General features: G+C 40.4%; 2 protein-coding genes across 3 annotated transcripts in view; one reads left to right on the forward strand and one right to left on the reverse strand.

Annotated features, from left to right (window-relative positions):
• Positions 1-17,535, forward strand: part of LOC142108163 (Fc receptor-like protein 5) — a 43,775-nt gene extending 26,240 nt beyond the window's left edge. For both annotated transcript variants that reach the window (XM_075191777.1, XM_075191776.1), the window contains 7 exons: positions 1,504-1,797; positions 4,159-4,440; positions 5,705-5,992; positions 7,695-7,997; positions 9,263-9,400; positions 15,090-15,150; positions 16,679-17,535. In XM_075191777.1, the coding sequence (XP_075047878.1) occupies positions 1,504-1,797; positions 4,159-4,440; positions 5,705-5,992; positions 7,695-7,997; positions 9,263-9,400; positions 15,090-15,150; positions 16,679-16,700 (1,388 nt within the window). In that variant the 3' untranslated portion in view covers positions 16,701-17,535. The remainder of the gene's footprint in view (positions 1-1,503; positions 1,798-4,158; positions 4,441-5,704; positions 5,993-7,694; positions 7,998-9,262; positions 9,401-15,089; positions 15,151-16,678) is intronic.
• The window catches only part of LOC142108392 (Fc receptor-like protein 5), an 87,550-nt gene that overhangs the window by 44,848 nt on the left and 20,453 nt on the right, over positions 1-22,249 (reverse strand). The gene's annotated exons all lie outside the window — the stretch shown is intronic.

The following is a 22,249-nucleotide window of genomic DNA, read 5'->3' on the forward strand; positions in this document are numbered from 1 at the left end:
GATGACTGCTGCTGATGATGATGATGATGACGATAATGATGATGTTGAGGATGATGATGATTGATGATGACAATGATGATGATGACAATGATTGATGATAATGATGATGATGATGATGACGATGCGATGATGATGATGATTGCTGCTGCTAATGATGATGATGATAACAATGATGACGATGAGGATGGTGATGATTGATGAAGACAATGATGATGATGATGACAATGATTGATGATGATGATGATGACGATGATGATGACGATGATGATGATAATGATGATGACAATGATTGATGATGATGATGATGACGATGATGATGATGACGATGATGATGACTGCTGCTGCTGCTGATGATGATGATGATGACGATAATGATGATGTTGAGGATGATGATGATTGATGATGACAATGATGATGATGACAATGATTGATGATAATGATTGATGATGATGATGACGATGATGATGATGATTGCGGCTGCTAATGATGATGATAACAATGATGACGATGAGGATGATGATGATTGATGACAACAATGATGATGATGATGACAATGATTGATGATGATGACGACGATGATGATGACTGCTAATGACGATGATGATGATGACAATGATTGATGATGATGATGACTGCTGCTGATGACTGCTGCTGATGATGATGAATGATGATGATGATGAAGACAATGATGACGATAATGATGACGATGATGATGATGATGATGATGACTGCTGATGATGATGATGATGACTGCTGCTGCTGATGATGATGATGACTGCTGCTGATGATGATGATGATGACTGCTGCTGATGATGATGAATGATGATGATGATGACTGCTGCTGATGATGATGATGACTGCTAATGATGATGATGATGACGACAATGATGACGATAATGATGACGATGACGATGATGATGACTGCTGCTGATGATGATGATGACGATAATGATGATGTTGAGGATGATGATGATTGATGATGACAATGATGATGATGACAATGATTGATGATAATGATGATGATGATTGCTGCTGCTAATGATGATGATGATAACAATGATGACGATGAGGATGATGATGATTGATGACGACAATGATGATGATGATGATGACAATGATTGATGATGATGACGACAATGATGATGATGATGATAATGATGACGATGATGATGACAATGATTGATGATGATGCCTCCTGCTGATGATGATGATGACGATGATGATGACTGCTGCTGATTATGATGAATGATGATGATGATGATGCCAATGATAACGATAATGATAACGATAATGATGACGATGAGGATGAGAATGTTGAGAAGGAAGAAATGATCATATTGTTTAGCTCACTAAGACTTTGAAATTACATTTACATCAATGCATTAAATGTCTTGGGCCGTATGAATTGTATGTAGAAAAAGTAAAACAATATTACTGATACTCCATCAATAATTACATAAATCAATCACGCGCTGTTTAATCTTGCTTTAATATTTCTTGTAGAGCTCTTCACTTACCTGCAGCTAAAAGCGAGTGCCTCACCGGTAACAGAAGGCGACTACATCACCCTTTCCTGTGACACAGCTCTAAGTCCATCCTTATATCTCCTCCGTGGAAACACAGAACTGCAATTTGCTTTCTACAACAACGGGCAGATTGTGAAGGAATTCAGTACATCCAATAAATATAACATTATATCAGCTAAGAAGAATGATTCTGGGAATTATACATGTGAAGTTAAAAATAAAGCTAACAGCGTGACAAAGATGAGCCAAGCTCTGGATATCAACGTACAAGGTGACATGGGGGGAACGTTTAGAGGGGTCCTTATATTTTACATATTCTGTAGCAAAATTACTGAAACCTGATATCTGGATATCTGATTGGTTACTATGGAGTACAGCCCAGAACTAGTTTTTGCAATAAGGTTTTAAATAAACTGCAGTTAGCTGTCAAAATAAATGTATACAACATTCAACTTCCCCAAATAGTCAAATAGTAGAACTCCACAATTTGCCATTTATTATTTATTAAGTTACGAGCAAAGGGATACACATGGATCTTTGATAAGTGGGCAGCACAGTGGCCTAGTGGTTAGCACTTCTGCCTCACAGTGCTGGGGTCATGAGTTTGATTCCCGACCATGTCCTTATCTGTGAGGAGTTTGTATGTTCTCCCCGTGTTTGCGTGGGTTTCCTCTGGGTGCTCCAGTTTCCTCCCACACTCCAAAAACATACTAGTAGGTTAATTGGCTGCTATTTAATTGACCCTAGTGTCTGTGTGTGTGTGTGTGTGTGTGTATGTGTGTGTGTGTGTGTATTAGGGAACTTAGACTGTAAGCTTCAATGGGGCAGGGACTGATGTGAGTGAGTTCTCTGTACAGCGCTGCGGAATTAGCGGCGCTATATAAATAACTGATGATGATTGGTCCTTTAGTATGGGGCAAAAATGCTTCTCAAACAACGATATAGAAACGGATGTTGCTCAATCAATTTATAGGTTTATTGCAGGTGCTTGCAATAATTTTCCAGGCACTGTTGCAAGGTGAACACACCAACCATAGGGGGCAAAAGAGTGTGTGTCTGACAAACAGTGGGGGATTCTGGTGGCAAGCCCCACCCCCTTTCAGCTAGTTGGATGGAATAGGTGTATGTATAAGACTTGAGCATCTTTTTGATATTTTCTAAGAATCAATTAACTGCAAGAAATATATGTTGGAGTTAAAAATGTCTGACAATTAAGAGTAATACCTTTCAATGGGCCAGCTAAAAATGTTGCATTGTATGTCAAACATTGCAACTCCTGGTATATTTTGTAATAGTTTTCATCATCATCATCACCATTTATTTATATAGCGCCACTGATTCCACAGCACTGGACAGAGAACTCATTCACATCTGTCCCTGCTCCATTGGGGCTTACAGTCTAAATTCCCTAACACACACTCACAGAGAGGGAGACAGACAGGTAGAGTCTAGGGTCAATTTTGATAGCAGCCAATTAACCTACTAGTATGTTTTTGGAGTGTGGGAGGAAACCGGAGCACCCAGAGGAAACCCACGCAAACACAGGGAGAACATACAAACTCCACACAGATAAGGCCATGGTCGGGAATTGAACTCATGACCCCAGTGCTGTGAGGCAGAAGTGCTAACCACGATGCCACCATGCTGCCCATAGTTTTGAAAGTTATGTGTTTTAATCATCTTTTATAACTATAAATTTTAGGTTCAATCGGTCTTTTTAGGCTTGTGAGACATTATAAACTTTTAGTGAAACATTCCTTCATGGACCCAGATTGGTTACATGACCCTAGATTTGGTTACTTGACCCTAATGGTGCTAAAGAAGAAGCATTTGGAACTCTCCTGGTGTCTTCAGGACAAGGAAAGTAATTCCACCGATAATCACCGACACTGATACGAACTATCGCATTTTGAAGCTCTGTTTTTAACTCTGTAAAGGCTTTGCAATTTAATTTAAGTGAGCAGCGTCTTGTCAAACATTACCCAGTTAGCTTTTATATTGCACTAGCTAATGGGATTAAGTGATTCTGTTTTTTTGTATAGTTTTTAATATATTTATTTTGTACAAACATTGCTGCAAAGTTTAGTTTATACCAGACCATTAGGCTTGCGAAGTTTATCCAAAGATGACTTACGACGTCATTGGAAAGACATGATGGTTAAACTTTTTGGCATTTGAACATTTGAATACCACTTTGCTGTTCAGGACCTGGGTACCGTAGCTTTTAATAGCTCTTTTGACAGTTCTTGTTTGCGCTCTTCATTCTGTGGCGTACAGATGTAGCACAATCATTTTAGACCAATGGCATCATTAAACGCCTATTGCATGGCTAGTCGATCAAAAAGCAGAAGCGAGAAATATAATGTAATAAGTAAAACAATAATCTAAAATAAAACACAAAAAACAGAAGCGTCAAACATAAAGTTAGGTAAAACAATCATCTAAAATAAAATAGAAAAAAATAGAAGGGCTAAACATAATGTTTATGTTCCTCTCTACTATCAGTAAAGTACAGTGCAGGGGACAGGATGGCTCTAACACGTGTTAGGAACTGTAAGGAAGCAAACTTACTCACTAATGCAAAACAGTACCACTGCAAAAATGATAATGTCTTCTTTTCCCCCTATTCTAGAACTGTTTACTACGCCCCAGTTATCAGTGAACCCCTATGCCATTGCAGCAGGAGATGCCTTTATTGTAACATGTGACGCGACACTCATTCCGAACAGACAGACTATATCACTTGCATATTCTTTCTACCAAAATGGAAAATTGCGAAAGAGTCTAAAGACGGTTAGTAAGTACAGGGTTTTCGCAGCTCAGCCGGATGATTCTGGAGATTACACCTGTCAGGTTTCGGCTTCTCCCACCAATATCATTAAGACGAGTAACGGATCATACGTACTGGTACAACGTAAGCAGACAGAATATTATTCATCCTCTAGTTTTGCAATTTTTTTTTTATATAATTGTATTTGTTTTATTTGTAAATGTAATAATATTCTTTTATTTTTTTATTTGCCCATTTTTTTTTAAACTGCCCATTTTACCTCCTCATTCCCATTGTTTTCTGGTTTTCTTTCTAACTGAAAAACAAATTTAGACCATTTGGAAACGTGAAAAGTCAATTTACATAGAACTCTATAAAGGATCTTTACGATCCCCCGCTCTCAACTCGCTCCCCTTCACTCAATGCAGCCGCTCGGCTCATCTTCCTTTCTCGACGCTCCTGTTCTGTCTCCCCCCTCTACCAAACACTTCACTGGCTCCCCATTCCCTACTGAATCGTGTTCAAGCTCCTCACACTTACATTCATGGCCCTCTCCAACTCCACTGCTCCCTACATCTTCAACCTCATCTCCATTCACGCTCCATTCTGCCCTCTGTGTTCGGCCAATGACCGCCGCCTCTCTTCCTCCCTGGTTACCTCCTCCCATGCTCGCATCCAAGACTTCTCCCGCGCTGCCCCCTTCACTGGAACAAGCTCCCCCGCTCCATCAGAACATCCCCCAACTTGTCCAACTTCAAACGGGCCTTAAATATCCACCTTTTCCTTAAAGCCTTCCTGTCTCCCACTCACCTCCCTCCTCATTGTTGTTCTCATCTCCCCCCCTCTTTCCCCTTCCCCATCTCAACCTCCGTTCTCCCCCTTTCCTCCTCCTACCCTTGCGTCTCTGTCCATCCTACCCTCCCCTTAGATTGTACGCTCCTTCGAGCAGGGCCTCTTCTCCTCCTGTTCTCCACCACTTTAACTCTGCTCTCCAGCTTGTTGCCACTTCTGTGAGGTCCTTCTGCCCTACTACCCCTCTCTATACCCCGTTGGGGTCTTGCACCTGTCATCTAGCTGTACTTTGAGCTTCCGAGTTACTGTGCTTTTTGTTAACTGTACTGTGCTGTCTCACCCTGTACTGTGATTCTGTCTGTCCCTGTAGGACACTATGGATACCTAGTGGCGCCCTATAAATAAAAACTAATAATAATAATAATAATTTACAATCTCCATCTGTTACACTGAAAAGACTTTTCATGCTTTTTAAATGGCGAAATTAGATATGTAGATTTAGGCATAATAACTAATGAATTTATGATTTTGATCTTTCTTAAGCAAGACCCTAGAAGTCTAATCAACTCTTACACTGATGTTTTTGACCCAGTAAAATAATTTTCTTCCCTAACAGAGCGGATGTCTAGTATAAGAATGACTGCAGACAAGGAGGACCATGAGATTTTGGCCGGGAACAATTTGACTTTCACTTGCTCTATACAGTATGGCACCTCTCCAACGTTTACATGGCTCCATAATTCTAAGGTGGTGGACGTGAATTGTGTTTTGTACCAGATCATGCATAATGGTAGAGTACTGTTTATAGACTCTCTTCAACAGCATCATTCTGGAGACTATGAATGCCAAGTTAGCAACCAATTCTCAACCGAAAAGAGCGCTAGCTTGAAGATCAGTGTCATAGGTAAGACTAAAAAGCTTTCATAATGTTGGCATGCAAATATTTACAGCAAAGGGACTGTAGCTACTCCCACCCCAAACGAGAATGCATTTGCTTTAATTAGTTAACGTGTACTTATTTGAACTGAAGCTGATAACATACCGTTGATATATGCTAAACATTCCCGAAAACGTTCTTCTCTCTAAACTTATCTATTGTTCTGCTTTTCTCATCCTTTATTTTTTCCTGTCAATTCTGTTTTTTTCCCATTTTCCATTGCACTATAAATGTGTAGAATCGTATTCCATAAGATATGTAACGTTTGTGATTTGTACATAATTTGATTTATGCTGTTTTAATAAATTAATCTTTCTATGATGTTGATAGATAAGCCTAAAGGTGGAATAATGAATAGAGATTGGACAATCTGCGTTATTATTTTAATTAAATTGAGTTCATTTATCAACATAATGACTCAAAAGTTAATTTGTGAATGTAGAAAATGTGAGCCCACTTTGAAAGACCTGTCTTTTTTATGACCGTGGCGTGAAGATAGTGCTTATTCGGAAAGAATAATCTTATTCTTCTGAAGACAAAGATCTTGGTGGGTAGTGGGGTTCTATACTAAATGAGGATAAACCATTGTAATGTACCTGACACTGTACACAAATGCACAAACAAAATTTAGGAAAAATTGTAATGAATTCCCTACATTCCTCCACTCTGATCACCTATTCCCACTACAGAATCCAAGACTTCTCCTGAGCTGCCCCCCCTGCACTGGAATGACCTTCCTCGCTCCATCCATCTCTCTCCCAATCTGTGCTCTTTCAAACAGGCACTTAAAACTCACCTGTTCCTCAAAGCTTACCAACCATCCACTTAACACCTCATCTACTCTGCTCGTTCTCCCCTCTCTCCCTGGCCCCTCTTTTCTCTCCCCCCTTTGCTTCACTGGCTCCCTTTTGTGCCTGAATTTGTTCACCCTCCCTTAGGATGTAAGCTCGTATGAGCAGGGCCCCCCTCCCCTCCTGTCTCCATACCTGTTCTTCTGCTCCGTCTTTACTCCATATGTCTGCCCGGAGTTTCTGAAGTACTGGTACTTTGTGTTTATTGTTCTGTACTGTTTCACCCTGTATGGTCTACTGTTTGTACTGTGTACGGTGGTGCGGAAACCTTGTGGCGCCTAACAAATAAATGATAATAATAATAATAATTTTGGGCCGGATTGGAAGAAAAAAGCAGCTTTGGTATTTGAAGTAAATCAGCCCACATTCTTGCATTTCAATATTATTAAAAATTGTTGCCTACCAAATAATGTCTCAAATGGCATCATCATTGACTGGCCTTCTCGAGAGTCCATTGGTATTACTGGTTGCAAGCTGTTAGTACATTAGTTGAGTCTGAGTATAGACATTAAATTGGTTCAAGCTCTTCATTTTTTGTTAAAATAAGCTTTGTGTAACAGATTGAGGCTGAGCAACCTTTTAAAAAAAGTTTGGGAACCAAGACGAGCCCACTCATATCTTCAGGAATCCCAACCATTCTGGTAAACACCAGAATTATCAGAATGCCAGGGTCTGCTAAGACGGGGCAAGCAGGGTGACAAGTAGGACCATCTATTCAAATTCTTTTGGTTCTGGAAAAAATAAACACACAAGAGTTAATGTTTGTTCAATAAGCAGAAAATACATTTTAATGAAGAACGACAAATGCTATCTTACAGAGCCTATAGATGGTGTCAGAATCAGTACGGAAAGGAAGACTCTCGACCTGGAGCCTGGAGACACTCTTACCTTTACTTGTTCAGTGGCACGAGGAATTGCTTCAACTTTCCTGTGGCTGCACAATGAGGAGAAAGTGGACAAAGACAATGGGATGTATGATGTCAGGGACAGCGGGAAGGTGTTATATATAAAGTCCACACATGCTTACCATGGAGGAACATACCAATGTAAGGCAATCAAAAATGTCTCATTGAGAAGAAACATGATTCTGCAAAGTGAAATTCTCACCGTTGGTATCTCAGGTCAGTCCGCTTTTGGTGGGAAAATTATACACTTTCATGTATGTGTGGCCAGATGTGAGTCAATATTTCGATGACATACTACTCTTTCTAGTTTTGTAGTAATTTACATGTTCTTTATGTTCTAATGAATTATAGATTTTTATCATAAAATGCACAATCTACAAGTAATCTATAAATTTCAACTCAAAGTTGGACTTTTAAAACTCAGTACTGTCAGAACTCTGTTCATTATGGGCAGCACGGTGGCTCAGTGGTTAGCACTTCTGCCTCACAGCACTGGGGTCATGAGTTCAATTCCCGACCACGGCCTTATCTGTGAGGAGTTTGTATGTTCTCCCTGTGTTTGTGTGGGTTTCCTCCGGGTGTTCCGGTTTCCTACCACACTCCAAAAAACATACTGGTAGGTTAATTGGCTGCTATCAAATTGACCCTAGTCTGTGTGTCTGTGTGTGTGTGTGTATTAGGTAATTTAGACTGTAAGCTCCAATGGGGCAGGGACTGATGTGAGTGAGTCCTCTGTACAGCGCTGTGGCATTAGTGGCGCTATATAAATAAATGGTGATGATGATCATGGTCTATTTTTCATTCTATTATATAGGGTACCTAGTAGTGCAAGCGAGTAACCTCTCTTTACTATACGTTTGATAATACAATAAACTTTTATTGGTTTAGATCAAATCCATTTATTCGTCTTCTGTCCCCTGAGGTTACATATTAATTACAACACAGTAGTATTTGTACGTGTAATGAATACAGATTTAAAATTTGAATGATATTGCTATTATAACTATTTTATAATGAGTAGGATGTAATTGAGAACTCTGTAACAGTCATGAGACTATACCATTCTCCCACAAAATCAGTTAATGTGTAAGATGTAACGATGCTACACTGAACTATTGTGGTCAGTTAGACCATAACACAGGTGTGCTAAGGTGAGCGGAGGCAGGATAGAAACCTCCGGTGAAGCAGAAAGGCAAAAGCTTCTGCAACTAGCAGGTATAACTGTCTCCTTGTTTCCACCGTTTTAACATTAAGTTAATTATAGCCCTCTGCAGGCTAACTCTGTAGAATGCAATATAAGTATTTCAATGCTGGATCGAAGCTGTTTGACATCAAGAGGCTTTGTTGAATGTTCCCTTTATTTAATGCCAATTGCAGTGTTTTTACAAAAATATTAAAATAAAGTTTATTGTTATTATAAAGAGTTTTTATTCCTGTGGAATTAATCAATGACAACTATTTCTGCTTTTTTTTTTTTATAGACAAAAGTCACCCATACCTGGTACCAACACTTGTTGTGATAGCATTACTGGCCATTATTCTCATCTCTGCTATTGTCTACAAGTTCCGGAACAAGTTAGTTCCAAGCTTTATTTACACCCATTCACAGCAAATCAGAGGTAAATGAAAAAGACTTTCTATCATTTCACAGTCATTTGTATATCTGCTTCACTTTCAACAGAGTGCACTAAAATGTTTTATTTGGCTAAGTTTTGAAAAGAAAGATACACGTTCATAGGCAAACCGAGGGGGGGGGGGGTACTAACACCTGGAAACCCCCCCTCCAAGCCTGGGGCACTCTATAATTGAGGTGGCTGACCCTGCCCCCGCTTCACATGGCTCTGCTGTACAGTAGTGCACACAGCATTGCCCATGTATATTATATGGATTATAGGGATAAGAAGAGTCGGAGAGCAGCCAGGCACTGTCTAATATTATAGCCACGCCCCCATGCAAGCTGGTCACACCCACTGGTGGCGTGGTGTGGAAACCCCCCTCTACAAATCCTGTGTTTGCCCCTGACATTATCAGATTGCCAACGTACAAGAAAAGTCCAACAATTACGTAACCTAGTTTATCTACTTCATCCTAAAACTAGCTGTATTAAAGGGGAAGGGAGCAGGCAGAGCTTAAAGAAATCAGTCATAAAACATAATACAGGTTTGCAAATTATTGAATATTGGCATGGCTTTGGCAAACTCACAAAGCGACATCTGTGTAAGCCCATAGACACATATAAATAGACGCTGTATTCTGTGAGATTTGGGTTGGAAAATGTCCAACTAAACCAACTTTCCTTCAAGAGAACTGACATCTGGGTAATGGAATTGTCTTGGCCAGCTGAAGTCAGCTGGTTTTGACCTTTTTAAGACTCATCAGTGAAGGATAGGATATCTAGTCAGCATGTGAACCATTTCCTTCACTTATTTACAATACATAATACATATGTTTATGCACTTTTTGACAATAATTTGTTGATATAAAACGCTATTTTAGCTAATTGATCTTTTGCTGCCTACTGTAGAATAGACACATATAAATAGACGCTGTATTCTGTGAGATTTGGCTTGCAAAATGTCAAGGCTCAATGTATTTTTAGCAAAAAAGCCCTGTGTCCTACAATTAAATTAGTTTCACAAAATGTGATTGCCACAAAACGCAGTGAAAGATAGACTCAATATCTCAGTAGAAACCACTGAGCTACAAAATATCACTTCTGTATCTGCCACAGGTAAAGTAAGAGTTACTTTGAAACTACAATAATGATTGCAACACAGTCCAAAAACAATGCTACAAGTCACCCTTATATAGATACACAACACATGCAATTATTTAAGATCCCCTCTCCGAGCAAGCTTTATTAAAGTAATGCTATTCACAGCATCAAATTGTATAAGGATGTAGAGATACCACCATGAAATACTAGCACATATACTATTATTATTATTATAATAATAATAATAATAGACACCAAAGATATGATAAATGATCGCCTTAGCTATGATACATAAGGTTAGCATACAGACAATGATATCATCAGCACAGAAATTCCATCCAATGTTATGACCAAGATGATAAAGTGCTTTAATTCCAAGACTTTTCTTCAGTTCTAGAAGACTGGGACATGATGTCTCTTTGACCACCAGAGAGATTCCATTTAAACTTCCCACCCTGCACTTTCTCAAGTTCAATAAGAGAAATTTGTAACCCAATACTAATAGGACAGAAGATGGCAGTAGTACTTTATCAACATGTAAAAGATGTGAATATATATTGAAGTAACAAAAAATATAAATATTAAATGTTCTAGTAAAACAAAAAAAATAAAGTACTCAGACTGACAGCATTCCGAGATATCTTATCTAATCTAATCATCATCTGAGAATCTGCAAACATTCACTTCCTATCTCTCTAATATCTGATTTTCAAAATCGTAACAGTACAAGGATTCATTCATACATACATACATACATACAGTGACAAAACATCACTTCATACATACAATGTTTAATATATGCACAATATATATGTTGTGTAGATACATTCAGTTTTCATTATTATTATTATTATTATTATATTTACACTTGTTATGTAAAGAATGATAAATATATGAAATAATTTGTTTCATATATAAACTTAATGTGTAACATATATAATATTAGTCTTGCTTTAATTATAAAGTATTGTTGTTTAAATTGCTTCTGTCATAGTAACAATGTCCTCAGTGATTACAGTACACTGACAAAGTGACTAATTGTATAACTGGCAAAAGCTACACCAACTTTTATAAAATAAAAAAAAAAAAAGACAAGACCCAGGGGCAAGTTAACCACTCTTCCCTTAAAATGACCTAACTGGTTTTAAGAAAGCATATGGAGATTTAGGGCTGGAAGCAGGGCCGGACTGGCCATCTGGCACTTCTGGCAAATGCCAGAAGGGCCGATGGCCAGATGGGCCGGTTGCTAGCTGGCCGGCCCCATCGCTAAGCGCACAGACTGTCATGCCAGAATTCCTGCATGACAGTCTGTGCGCTGAGAAATGGGGCCGGCTGTATACTTACTTCCTGGTGGCCGCGCGTCCTCTTCTCCCCTCCTCTTCTATGAATGGATCTGGCTATGTCACATGGGACGCGCACCACGTGATAGGTGCCATCCCATGTGATAGGAGAGACTGCACAGCGCGCCGCGGAGCGCACAAGGTAAGGAGGGAGAGGGGGGTAGTTTATGTGCCAGATTATGTAAAGTATGTGGGTGCCAGGGTATGTAAAGTATGTGGGTGCCAGAGTATGTAAAGTATGTGGGTGCCAGGGTATGTAAAGTATGTGGGTGCCAGGGTATGTAAAGTATGTGGGTGCCAGATTATGTAAAGTATGTGGGTGCCAGGGTATGTAAAGTATGTGGGTGCCAGGGTATGTAAAGTATGTGGGTGTCAGATTATGTAAAGTATGTGGGTGCCAGGGTATGTAAAGTATGTGGGTGCCAGGGTATGTAAAGTATGTGGGTGCCAGGGTATGTAAAGTATGTGGGTGCCAGATTATGTAAAGTATGTGGGTGCCAGGGTATGTAAAGTATGTGGGTGCCAGGGTATGTAAAGTATGTGGGTGCCAGGGTATGTAAAGTATGTGGGTGCCAGATTATGTAAAGTATGTGGGTGCCAGATTATGTAAAGTATGTGGGTGCCAGATTATGTGAAGTATGTGGGTGCCAGATTATGTAAAGTATGTGGGTGCCAGGGTATGTAAAGTATGTGGGTGCCAGGGTATGTAAAGTATGTGGGTGCCAGGGTATGTAAAGTATGTGGGTGCCAGGGTATGTAAAGTATGTGTGTGTGACAGGGTATGATTATAGTGTGTACGTGTGTGACAGTGAAAATATAGTATGTTTTGTGTGTGACAGGGTATGACTATTGTATGTGTGTGGGGGCCGGCGTATGACCATAATGTGTGTGTGTGTGGGGGCCGGTGTATGACCATAATGTGTGTGTGGGGGGGTCAGTGTATGACCATAATGTGTGTGTGGGGGGGGTCAGTGTATGACCATAATGTGTGTGTGTGTGTGTGTGTGTGTGTGTGTGTGTGTGTGTGTGGGGGGGGGCCGGCGTACGACTATAATGTGTGTGTGTGTGGGGGGGGGATCGGTGTATGACTATAATGTGTGGATGGGGGGGTCTTAATATAATGTGGGAGGTAGGCTGGTTAATCTAATGGTGAATTGCAGGTAGGGGCTAATTATTGGGTGCTATTCAATTTGTGGGGGGATGGAGGGGCAATTTAATAGTGGGGCCTATCAATTTAAGATGGGGTGATTGGATTTTTAATTTAATGCTGGGGTGGTTTGGGAGCTATTAATTGAATGTGGGGCTGTGTGTGTGGAAAATTAGGTCTATTTATTAAATGTGATTATGAGTTATTTAATGCCTGGGGTGGTTGTAGGAAATGGATATATTTATTAAACTTAAATGCTATTTAATTTCTTACTGGGGTTGTTTGGAGAGAGGAAAATATTTTTATTTATTAAATGGGAATGCTATTTAATGTCAGGGCTAGTTGGAGGGAAATAGATTTATTTATCAAATGTGAATACTAGTATTTTAATGAGTGGCTGCAGTGAGGCCTAATTTTAAAACGTGGATGCTATATTGATTTAACACCAGGGCTAAATTTCATTTACTCATGTACTTTTTCTCCTAATAGGGCATCCAACATTCCAGGATCCAGACAAGCAGCAACTGATCTAAAGACACCAGCAGCCACAAGTGGTGACCATGACAAGACAGGTAGGAGAGACCAGGACAGTCTGCCAACTGTTCTGAATTTGGTGGGTGACTGTCCCGCTTAGTCAGGATTTGGCCTGACTACAAGAACAGTTGGGAGATATGTCCTACTTCACACTGTACTGCTTGTTAAGGCAGAACTGCGTGCACCTAACAGTAGTGCACACAGTATTGCCTGTGTGTTTGTCAAAAATTTGTCTAATAGCCAAATTACATTATAGGAGCCCCTATGACTTAAGTGCCGGGCCCCCGAGCCTTAATCCAGTTCTGGTCAGCAGGAGGAATTTGTGCTCCCAGTTCCGCCGAGGACACAGCCTGCAGAGCAAGCCGAGGAGCTCTAAGTCTCATGAGATTTATTAATCTCGTGAAACTAAGAGCTTCCCTGCTCACTCTACAGGAATGTCAGCAGCATCAGAAGCATAGATAAGTACAGTGGGGTGGGGGTGTCATAATGTATCTGGGGGGGTGGCGTAATGTGGATGGGGAGGGTCTGATAAATGTAATGTTTTATTATAATGTATGTATCAACGCACCATTTTGACCACGCCCCCAACATAATGTAGCTACGCCCTTGGCGGCACCGCCACTGCACTGTCGCACACATTTTTTTCAACAGAGGTGGGCCTGTGTGCTTTAAATGCCAGGGCTGATTTTTAGTCCCAGTCCGGCCCTGGCTGGAAGCTAAAACAATTGCAATACTCCCAGCAAGGTCATGGTTACCCCCAATGTGCTGGAGTAGCTACATTTAGTAATTTTTTTATTCAGTGTTACAGTGGAGCAAATATTAGATAACTTTAATGGCATAAAGTCATTCATTTTATATGTGACCTGATGTTTTAGCAGTGTCAGAATTAAGAGATTTTACATTTCCAGATCTCTCCTTCTGTCCGAAAAAAGTATGCAGTTAAATCTTTCAGTCAAATTGTGAAAAGACACTTGATGACACACATTGCACTATTTGGGCAGCGTGATGGCTTAGTGGTTAGCACTTCTGCCTCACAGCACTGGAGTCATGAGTTTGATTCCTGACCATGGCCTTATCTGTGTGGAGTTTGTATGTTCTCCCCATGTTTTCATGGGTTGCTCTGGTTTCCTCCCACACTCCAAAAACATAGTAGTAATTCAATTGGCTGCTATCCAATTGACCCTAGTCTCTCTGCGTGTGTATGTTAGGGATTTTAGATTGGAAGCTCCAATGGGGCAGGGACTGATGTGAATGAGTTCTCTGTACAGCGCTGCGGAATTAGAGGCGCTATATAAATAGCTGATGATGATGAGATCAATTGATTAGCTAATCCGTGCACCAGTGGGTGTCTTTAGACCAGAACAGCGGAATTCACTCTTTGTTACATACGTTAGGTAATCAGCTGACCTGATTTTCCTTTATGAGCAATCATTTCTGATTACATCTTTATTTCTCAGAATGATTGTTTGGACCACTACATATGGTGCAATGCTGGGCAACTTGAATAATCTGAATCCAACTAAAATAACCCAATATTACCAATAGTGTGATTATGTATATTTTCTTTTCAGTGTCAGCCAATCATGATGAAGACAGCCTTCTTGTTATGGACAGTCTGGAAACCTTTGACGGGTCAGTATTATTACTTTTTAAAAATGGTATGAACTATATTGCTTTATGTGGGACTCTAGTTAAGTCCATTTACAATAAAAAAAAAATACAATATGGTTTATATTACTGTATTACAGTATTATTATTGTATTTTATATGTATTATGCTGAGCTGTTCAATCAGAGATAACAATCTTCACTTCAGTCCCTTCCACATTAACACTAAGGGCTAGATTTACTAAACTTCGGGTTTGAAAAAGTGGAGATGTTGCCTATAGCAACCAATCAGATTCTAGTTATCATTTATTTTGTGCGCTCTATAAAATGACAGCTAGAATCTGATTGGTTGCTATAGGCAACGTCTCCACTTTTTCAAACCCGCAGTTTAGTAAATATACCCCCAACAATCTATTTTTTCCCACATACACACGAAGGTCATTTTATTTAGAAGTCCGTTAAACCCACAAGTTTAACTTTTGTTAAACTTGTGGAGGATTGGATGAGTCATTAAACCTTAAGAATAGTGAGTGTTTCCACCCCGTGACCGATTGTATGTGCTGTGAACCTCATGTATGTTTCTATATACTGTGATTGCTATATATGTCTGCTCTGTAACTGTCATATACAATGTGACTCTCATTTCTGTCTGTATTCATGTATTTTCACACCTATATTTGTTGTGTGACCTCATGAATGCCTGTCTCTATGCGTTGTGTACCCCATGTATGTTTTTTTGTATTTGTTGGTATGTCTGTTTGTCCTTTCTTTAATCCTCATATCTGTCCATCCACTTTATGAACGTCTATGTTTGTTTGTCTACTCATTGATCCCACATTTCTGCTTTCCCCCCTTGTTTGTCTGCTGTCCATGTTTGTAGTGAACCCTCCATTCATTGATCCCCATTTCTACCTGTTTGTACATTCTGCAAATGCCAATTCTGTGAACCCCCATTTATTTGTGACTTCCATCTCTCTATCTGTCCATTCTGAGTCACTCCCGGGTCTGTCTGTCCTCTCTGTGACCCTCCATGTCTTGTAGATATATGAAAAATATGGTTGCATACAAGATACAGTGCTAAGCCCCAGCTCAATTTCAAACTAGCCAATTAACAGCTTATTTCTAAAGCAACACAAAAATAATACGGTTATTCTTTATAATAAAAATTAATATGTACATCAGCCTCTTTTGATGAATGTACTCTTATTAATACTCTCTCTATATTGGTATTTGTTTACTTCATGTGTCCTTTTTAAGCAGTTGCTCTTCGGGGGCGGTCTTTGCTGGGTTGTAGAAGAGCCCACCCCCCAGGGGCCAGTGCCATAGTGGTCTACCATGGGATGGGTCACTGGGCTCCCTGCATTTTATTTTCCTTTAAAAATTTAAAAGACCTGTGTAATTGGTGTAAATATTACAGGAGATGAGATTAGTGACCTTAACATGACATTTAAAATGACCATCTTTGTGATTTCCCTATGCCCTGTGATAGATGCTATGCACTGTCTATTCTGTATAAACTAATTTATATTATTACGTTATGGTTTTTTTTCCAGATTTTCCAATTCCCACCACTGACACCAATGCATTCGTGGCCACAATACAGACGCTGAATGGTGGAAACACGAGGATGACTTGAACAATAATCTATAAAATTTACAATTAACCACGTAACCAATGATCATAAAAGGATGCCAGAGTGGGGTTTATGCTTGTCTAGAAATATATTAGTAGGTAGTGGATTGTGTCAATATTTTATCAATAATTTTCACCCAACTGAAAATTCAAAACTTGGTCTCAAAACATGACTTACCCGGGGTTCTCACACTTGGGCGGGTCCTTGTCTTCCCAACTCCTGGCACTGCTTGGCTCATTCCTGCATGGCACCCCTGGCAGAGTGTTGTGGGTGGACTACAGGCTGCCTGACTGAGAAAAGACAGAGTTGGCAGGAACAAGGAGAGTCCACAATGTCTCCTACATTCTAGTCAACCCAGTTAACTCTTCCTTTTTACATATATAATGGATTTTGCATCCCTAGAGGTATTACATAAAACTAGACCCTGCCGTAGAATAACACATTGATGCTCCCATACACCCCCTTCCCAATATTTGCACTATACAACTGCAGCTCTGTACTGTGACACCCTCCATAAGCTATGTAGGACAAAGCAGCTGCCAATGAAAGGAATTCCTTTAATTTCACTAGTGGTGGCTCAAAATCAAATAGTTTATTTTTCTTGTTGAACTTTATGTTTCTTCTATGTGCACGTATATGAATGGGAAATGCAATATTGCCTTCTTGGCTTGAGTAAAATGAAGTATTTATAAATACCAATTGAAATGTTCCAATAATGGTCAAATTGTCTTCAAATATTGTATAACCTGTAAATGAAATTATATGTCTATAAGTTTACTGTGGATTATTATGGTCATATTTTACAGAATAAACAGACTATACTTTTGTGTTACGGGTTAACCACATTCCTCGGTAAATGCAGACTAGGGGGTAAATGTATCAAAGTGCGATTTTGCAACTCCAGCGATTTTCTCAGGAGAGTAGAAACTCGCCGATGTATGAAGCTGAGTTTTCATACAAAATCGCCAGAGTTCTGCTTCTGTCAAAATCGCTACTTGCAAAATCGCCAGAGATCAAACTCACCACTGTTTGCCACTGCAGCTATACAAGTCTCCAATGTATGAAGCTGCGAGTTAGCAAACTCAGGAGAGTTTGCTTCTAAACACGCCAGATACAACACGCTGCTTGATAGCAGCGTGTTGTACAAACACATCACTGTTACACTGGCCCTGGCAGTGTTAAAAAGTCAAAGAACAGATAAAAGTTGAAAAAAAAAAAAGCGTAAGGTCCCCCCACTATTCATGCTTAACCCTAGTGCTGCCTGACTAGTGCTGGTCCCGTGAAAATCGGGGAAAAATTTTGCGTGGGGTCCCCCCGATTTTCACTTTACCAGCACTAGGCAAACCAGCCAGGGTTGGCGGCACTATAGCAGGGGGACGCGCGGCAGGGGTCCCCCTGCCATAATGACTAACCAACCCTAGACTGTTCAGCGCTGGGCTGGATTCCCTAGGGAGTGGGGTCCACCAACGTCCTGGCTTGCCCCAGTCCCTTAATATTTATACTTCCATCTTGACGGCTTGCCCCAGTCCCATCCATTTTATACCTCCATAAACGATTCTTGAAAAGCAGGAACACTTTGCCCAGAAAGGGCCCATATTTGTACATCCCGAATCTGTGTGCTTGCTTGAAGAAAAATATAAAAAGGCATGAGCTGCCGCAAACACCTCCTACCTAGTAGGAGGTCCATTTCGCAATGATCTTACGTTGTTTGCGTAAGTTGAAAGTACAGTATTATGGGATTTTCCCATGCTAGTGGGGGAATCACCTAATACTGTACCTAGAGCTTACGCAAGTAACGTAGCTCATTGCGCATGCGCTGCGCTACTTGCGTAAGCTGTAATACAGTAAATACAGCTTGTTTTTTTTCGGCGGACCCCACTCCCTAGGGAATCCAGCCCAGCGCTGAACAGTCTAGGGTTGGTTAGTCATTATGGCAGGGGGACCCCTGCCACGCGTCCCCCTGCTATAGTGCCGCCAACCCTGGCTGGTTTGCCTAGTGCTGGTAAAGTGAAAATCGGGGGGACCCCACGCAAAATTTTTCCCCGATTTTCATGGGACCAGCACTAGTCAGGCAGCACTAGGGTTAAGCATGAATAGCGGGGGGACCTCATGCTTTTTTTTTTTTTAAAACTTTTATCTATTCTTTAACTTTTAACCAGGGCCAGTGTAACAGTGATGTGTTGACAACTCACTGTTACAACACAGGCGAGTTTGCCAAACACGGGAGAGTTTGCTAAACTCATGAGTGTTTACATCGCTCAAAATCGCCAGAGATGACCAGCGATTTTGAACATGAGTGTCAAAATCGCAGCTTGATACATTTCCATTTTTTAAAAAAAAAAATTGCGGGTAAACACTCGCGATTTGCAGCAATTTAAACACGCTGGCAAACTCGCAGTTTGATATATTTACCCCTAAGTGTATGGATGCGCATGTGGGCAAAAACAGCATTTTATTTTGTGATTTTTATTAAAATAAGATAATGGGGTGGGAGAGGGCACATATTTAGAGGTGTTCCTTGCTTTGGAGAAGGAAGCAGTGCTATTTCCATCCTGGAAAACAAAACAAAATTTGTACCATCACGTAACTATACTTACCATTTGCACTTGACAGTAGTACTTTAGCTGAGAAGGACATTTCTAGCTGTACTTTGGCCATCGTAATAATAATAAAAAAAAGTTTCAAACCCAAAAAAGTGCCGTATGAAATAGAGACATCCCAATGCCCTCATATTATCTTATCCTAAAAGCTGTTAGGAATTAGTATCTAGCTTTTACTAGTTGTTTCTCTAAGAGGCCAAGATCTACCTTTAATTTCCAGGCACATGAGAATTTTACTAAGTGGAAAATACATAAAATCGTCTGGATTCACTGGAATTTATTTTAGATCAATAAATGATACATACATGACTCTTGCACAGAACGGTGGCCTAGTGGTTAGCACTCCTGCCTTACAACACTGGGTTTGTGAGTTCAATTCCCGACCTTGGCCTTATCTGTGTGGAGTTTGTACACCCTCCCTGTGTATGCTATATAAATAGCTGACGACAGATAGTGTGCTTTAGAAACTTTTTTCCCCCCATTAACAATTAACTGGGCACATCTTTTTCTCTTACGCCGGCCAATGGCCTGATGTCGCAGCGTGTAGCTATGGCTCAAAGTCAATTTAGTGGATTGAAGAAGATTCAAGAAAAAAAAAACAGGACAGGCTCAAACTTGTTTACGGAGAATTATATTCCACTAATCCCCAAGTTCCGCTCTTAATATAGGACATGGCGTTCCTAAGGCTTCAGGGGTGGATTAACATTGTCAAGATGAACACTCTACCCTAAAAGCTTTATACCTCTTCCTATCCCTCCCAGATTTGCAGAAATAAGTTTGTGATTTTGTTTGGGCTCAAAGAACAAACACAGAAAGAACATACAAACTCCACACAGATAAGGCCATGGTTGGGAATCAAACACATGACCCCAGTGCTGCAAGGCAGAAGTGCTAACCACTAAGCCACTGTGCTACCTATAGTTTGTTCTGAGTTTCTTGTCATTTGTCAGGTATATCCTTTGAACTGCTTTTCCTTCTACCTCGACATCTGACAATGGCAAAAACCCACATGCAACTTTTACTTATTGAAATCCGAAACTTTAGAAATTATCGCTCCATCGATAACTTCCCTGCTATGTCCAAAAAAGGCAAAGGGGTTGCATGGCTCCACCCAGTCAGGGGGTTGGGCCAATGATTCAGCCAATGAGCTCTCAACAGCGCCTATAAGACACCCAGCTGCCCCTCCCACAACAGATGTTTGTCCTAAAAGCTGTTAGGAATTAGTATCTAGCTTCTACTAGTTGTTTCTCTAAGAGGCCAAGATCTACCTTTAATTTCCAGGCACATGAGAATTTTACTAAGTGGAAAATACATAAAATCCTCCGGATTCACTGGAATTTATTTTAGATCAATAAATGATACATACATGGCATTTGCATAAAGGACAGCATGGTGGCCTAGTGGTTAGCACACCTGCCTTACAACACTGGGGTTGTGAGTTCAATTCCCAACCATGGCCCTATCTGTGTGGAGTTTGTACACTCTTCCTGTGTTTGCTTTATAAATAGCCGATGACAGTTACTGTACTTTAGAAACTTTTTTTCCCCCATTAACAATTAACTGGGCACATCTTTTTCTCTTACGCCGGCCAATGGCCCGATGTCGCAGCGTGTAGCTACGGCTCAAAGTCTCCGCAGTGCGCTGTGTTGTAGCGTTGCCTCGGGTCTAAAGACCGCTCACAGCGAGTGCCCACATTTGGATGAATTGCTAAAATTCTTGATTATTTGTGGAGAATGAATATCAGAGAGGAGACACAAAGAAGCAGTGGGTATTTTATTGCTCTCGATTCCCACCAGAAAGAAGCCTGGCTTGGAAAAGCAACACAGAAAACCCCAGTCCTGTTTTTTTCTGGCTATTTTCAACAATTTACTGAAATCCAGTGAAATCACCCAGATCCAGTGGGACTGATTTGAAATCAAGGGGTGATTGCAGTGATTTGAAATCAATCTCACTGAATCTCGGTGATTTCAGTTGATTTTCCCTGATTTCAGTGAATTGAAGAATTTTGAAGAAAAAACCAGGACGGGTTTTTGGTTCATACTTCCAGTCTTATTTGATTGAATGCAAAAGCCCAATTATTTGTGAACAGTGGATTTCAGACATAAGGAAAGGAAGGTGTGCAGAGGTACATTTGTATAATTCCATCAAAAGAGGACTTTTTAAAGCCAGTCCTGTTTTTTTCTGTAAATTTCCTTAATTCACTGAAATCAGGAGAAATCTAGTAAAATCACCCGGGTTCAGTGGCACTGATTTGAAATCAGTGGGTGACAGTAATGATTTTACTTCAGTTTGTCAGAAATCTGGGTCAATTCAGTGGATTGAAGAAGATTCAAGATGAAAAAAAAACAGGACAGGCTCAAATTTGTTTACGGGGAATTATATTCCACTAATCTTCAAGATCCGCTCTTAATATAGGACATGACGTTCCTAAGGCTTCAGGGGAGGATTAATATTATCAAGATGAACACCCTACTAAAAGTCTTATTCCTCTTCCTCCCAGACTTGCAGAAATAAGTTTGTGATTTTGTTTGAGCTGGGAGAACAAACACAGAGAAAACACACAAACTCCACACATGGTTGGGTCATGGTTGGGAATTGAACTCATGACCCCAGTGCTGTGAGGCAGAAGTGCTAACCAGTGAGCCACTGTGCTGCTATACTCTTAAGGTCCCTCTCTATCTCCTCCTTGGCTCACCAGGCTGCCCCACATCCCACAGCTGGTCCTACCCTCCAACGCTGGGCTTATTTGAGGAAACTAAAACACCTTTCTTACATATTGTCTCCTCTCACCACACTGACCCACAATCCAACCTTCCCACCAGGACTACAGCCACGGGTTTTTCCGACTGTGACTAGATAGAAAGTCAGTCACAGTGGCTTAGTGGTTAGCA

This window comes from Mixophyes fleayi, chromosome 12, assembly GCF_038048845.1.
Source record: "Mixophyes fleayi isolate aMixFle1 chromosome 12, aMixFle1.hap1, whole genome shotgun sequence".
Taxonomy (NCBI): Eukaryota; Metazoa; Chordata; class Amphibia; order Anura; family Limnodynastidae; genus Mixophyes; species Mixophyes fleayi.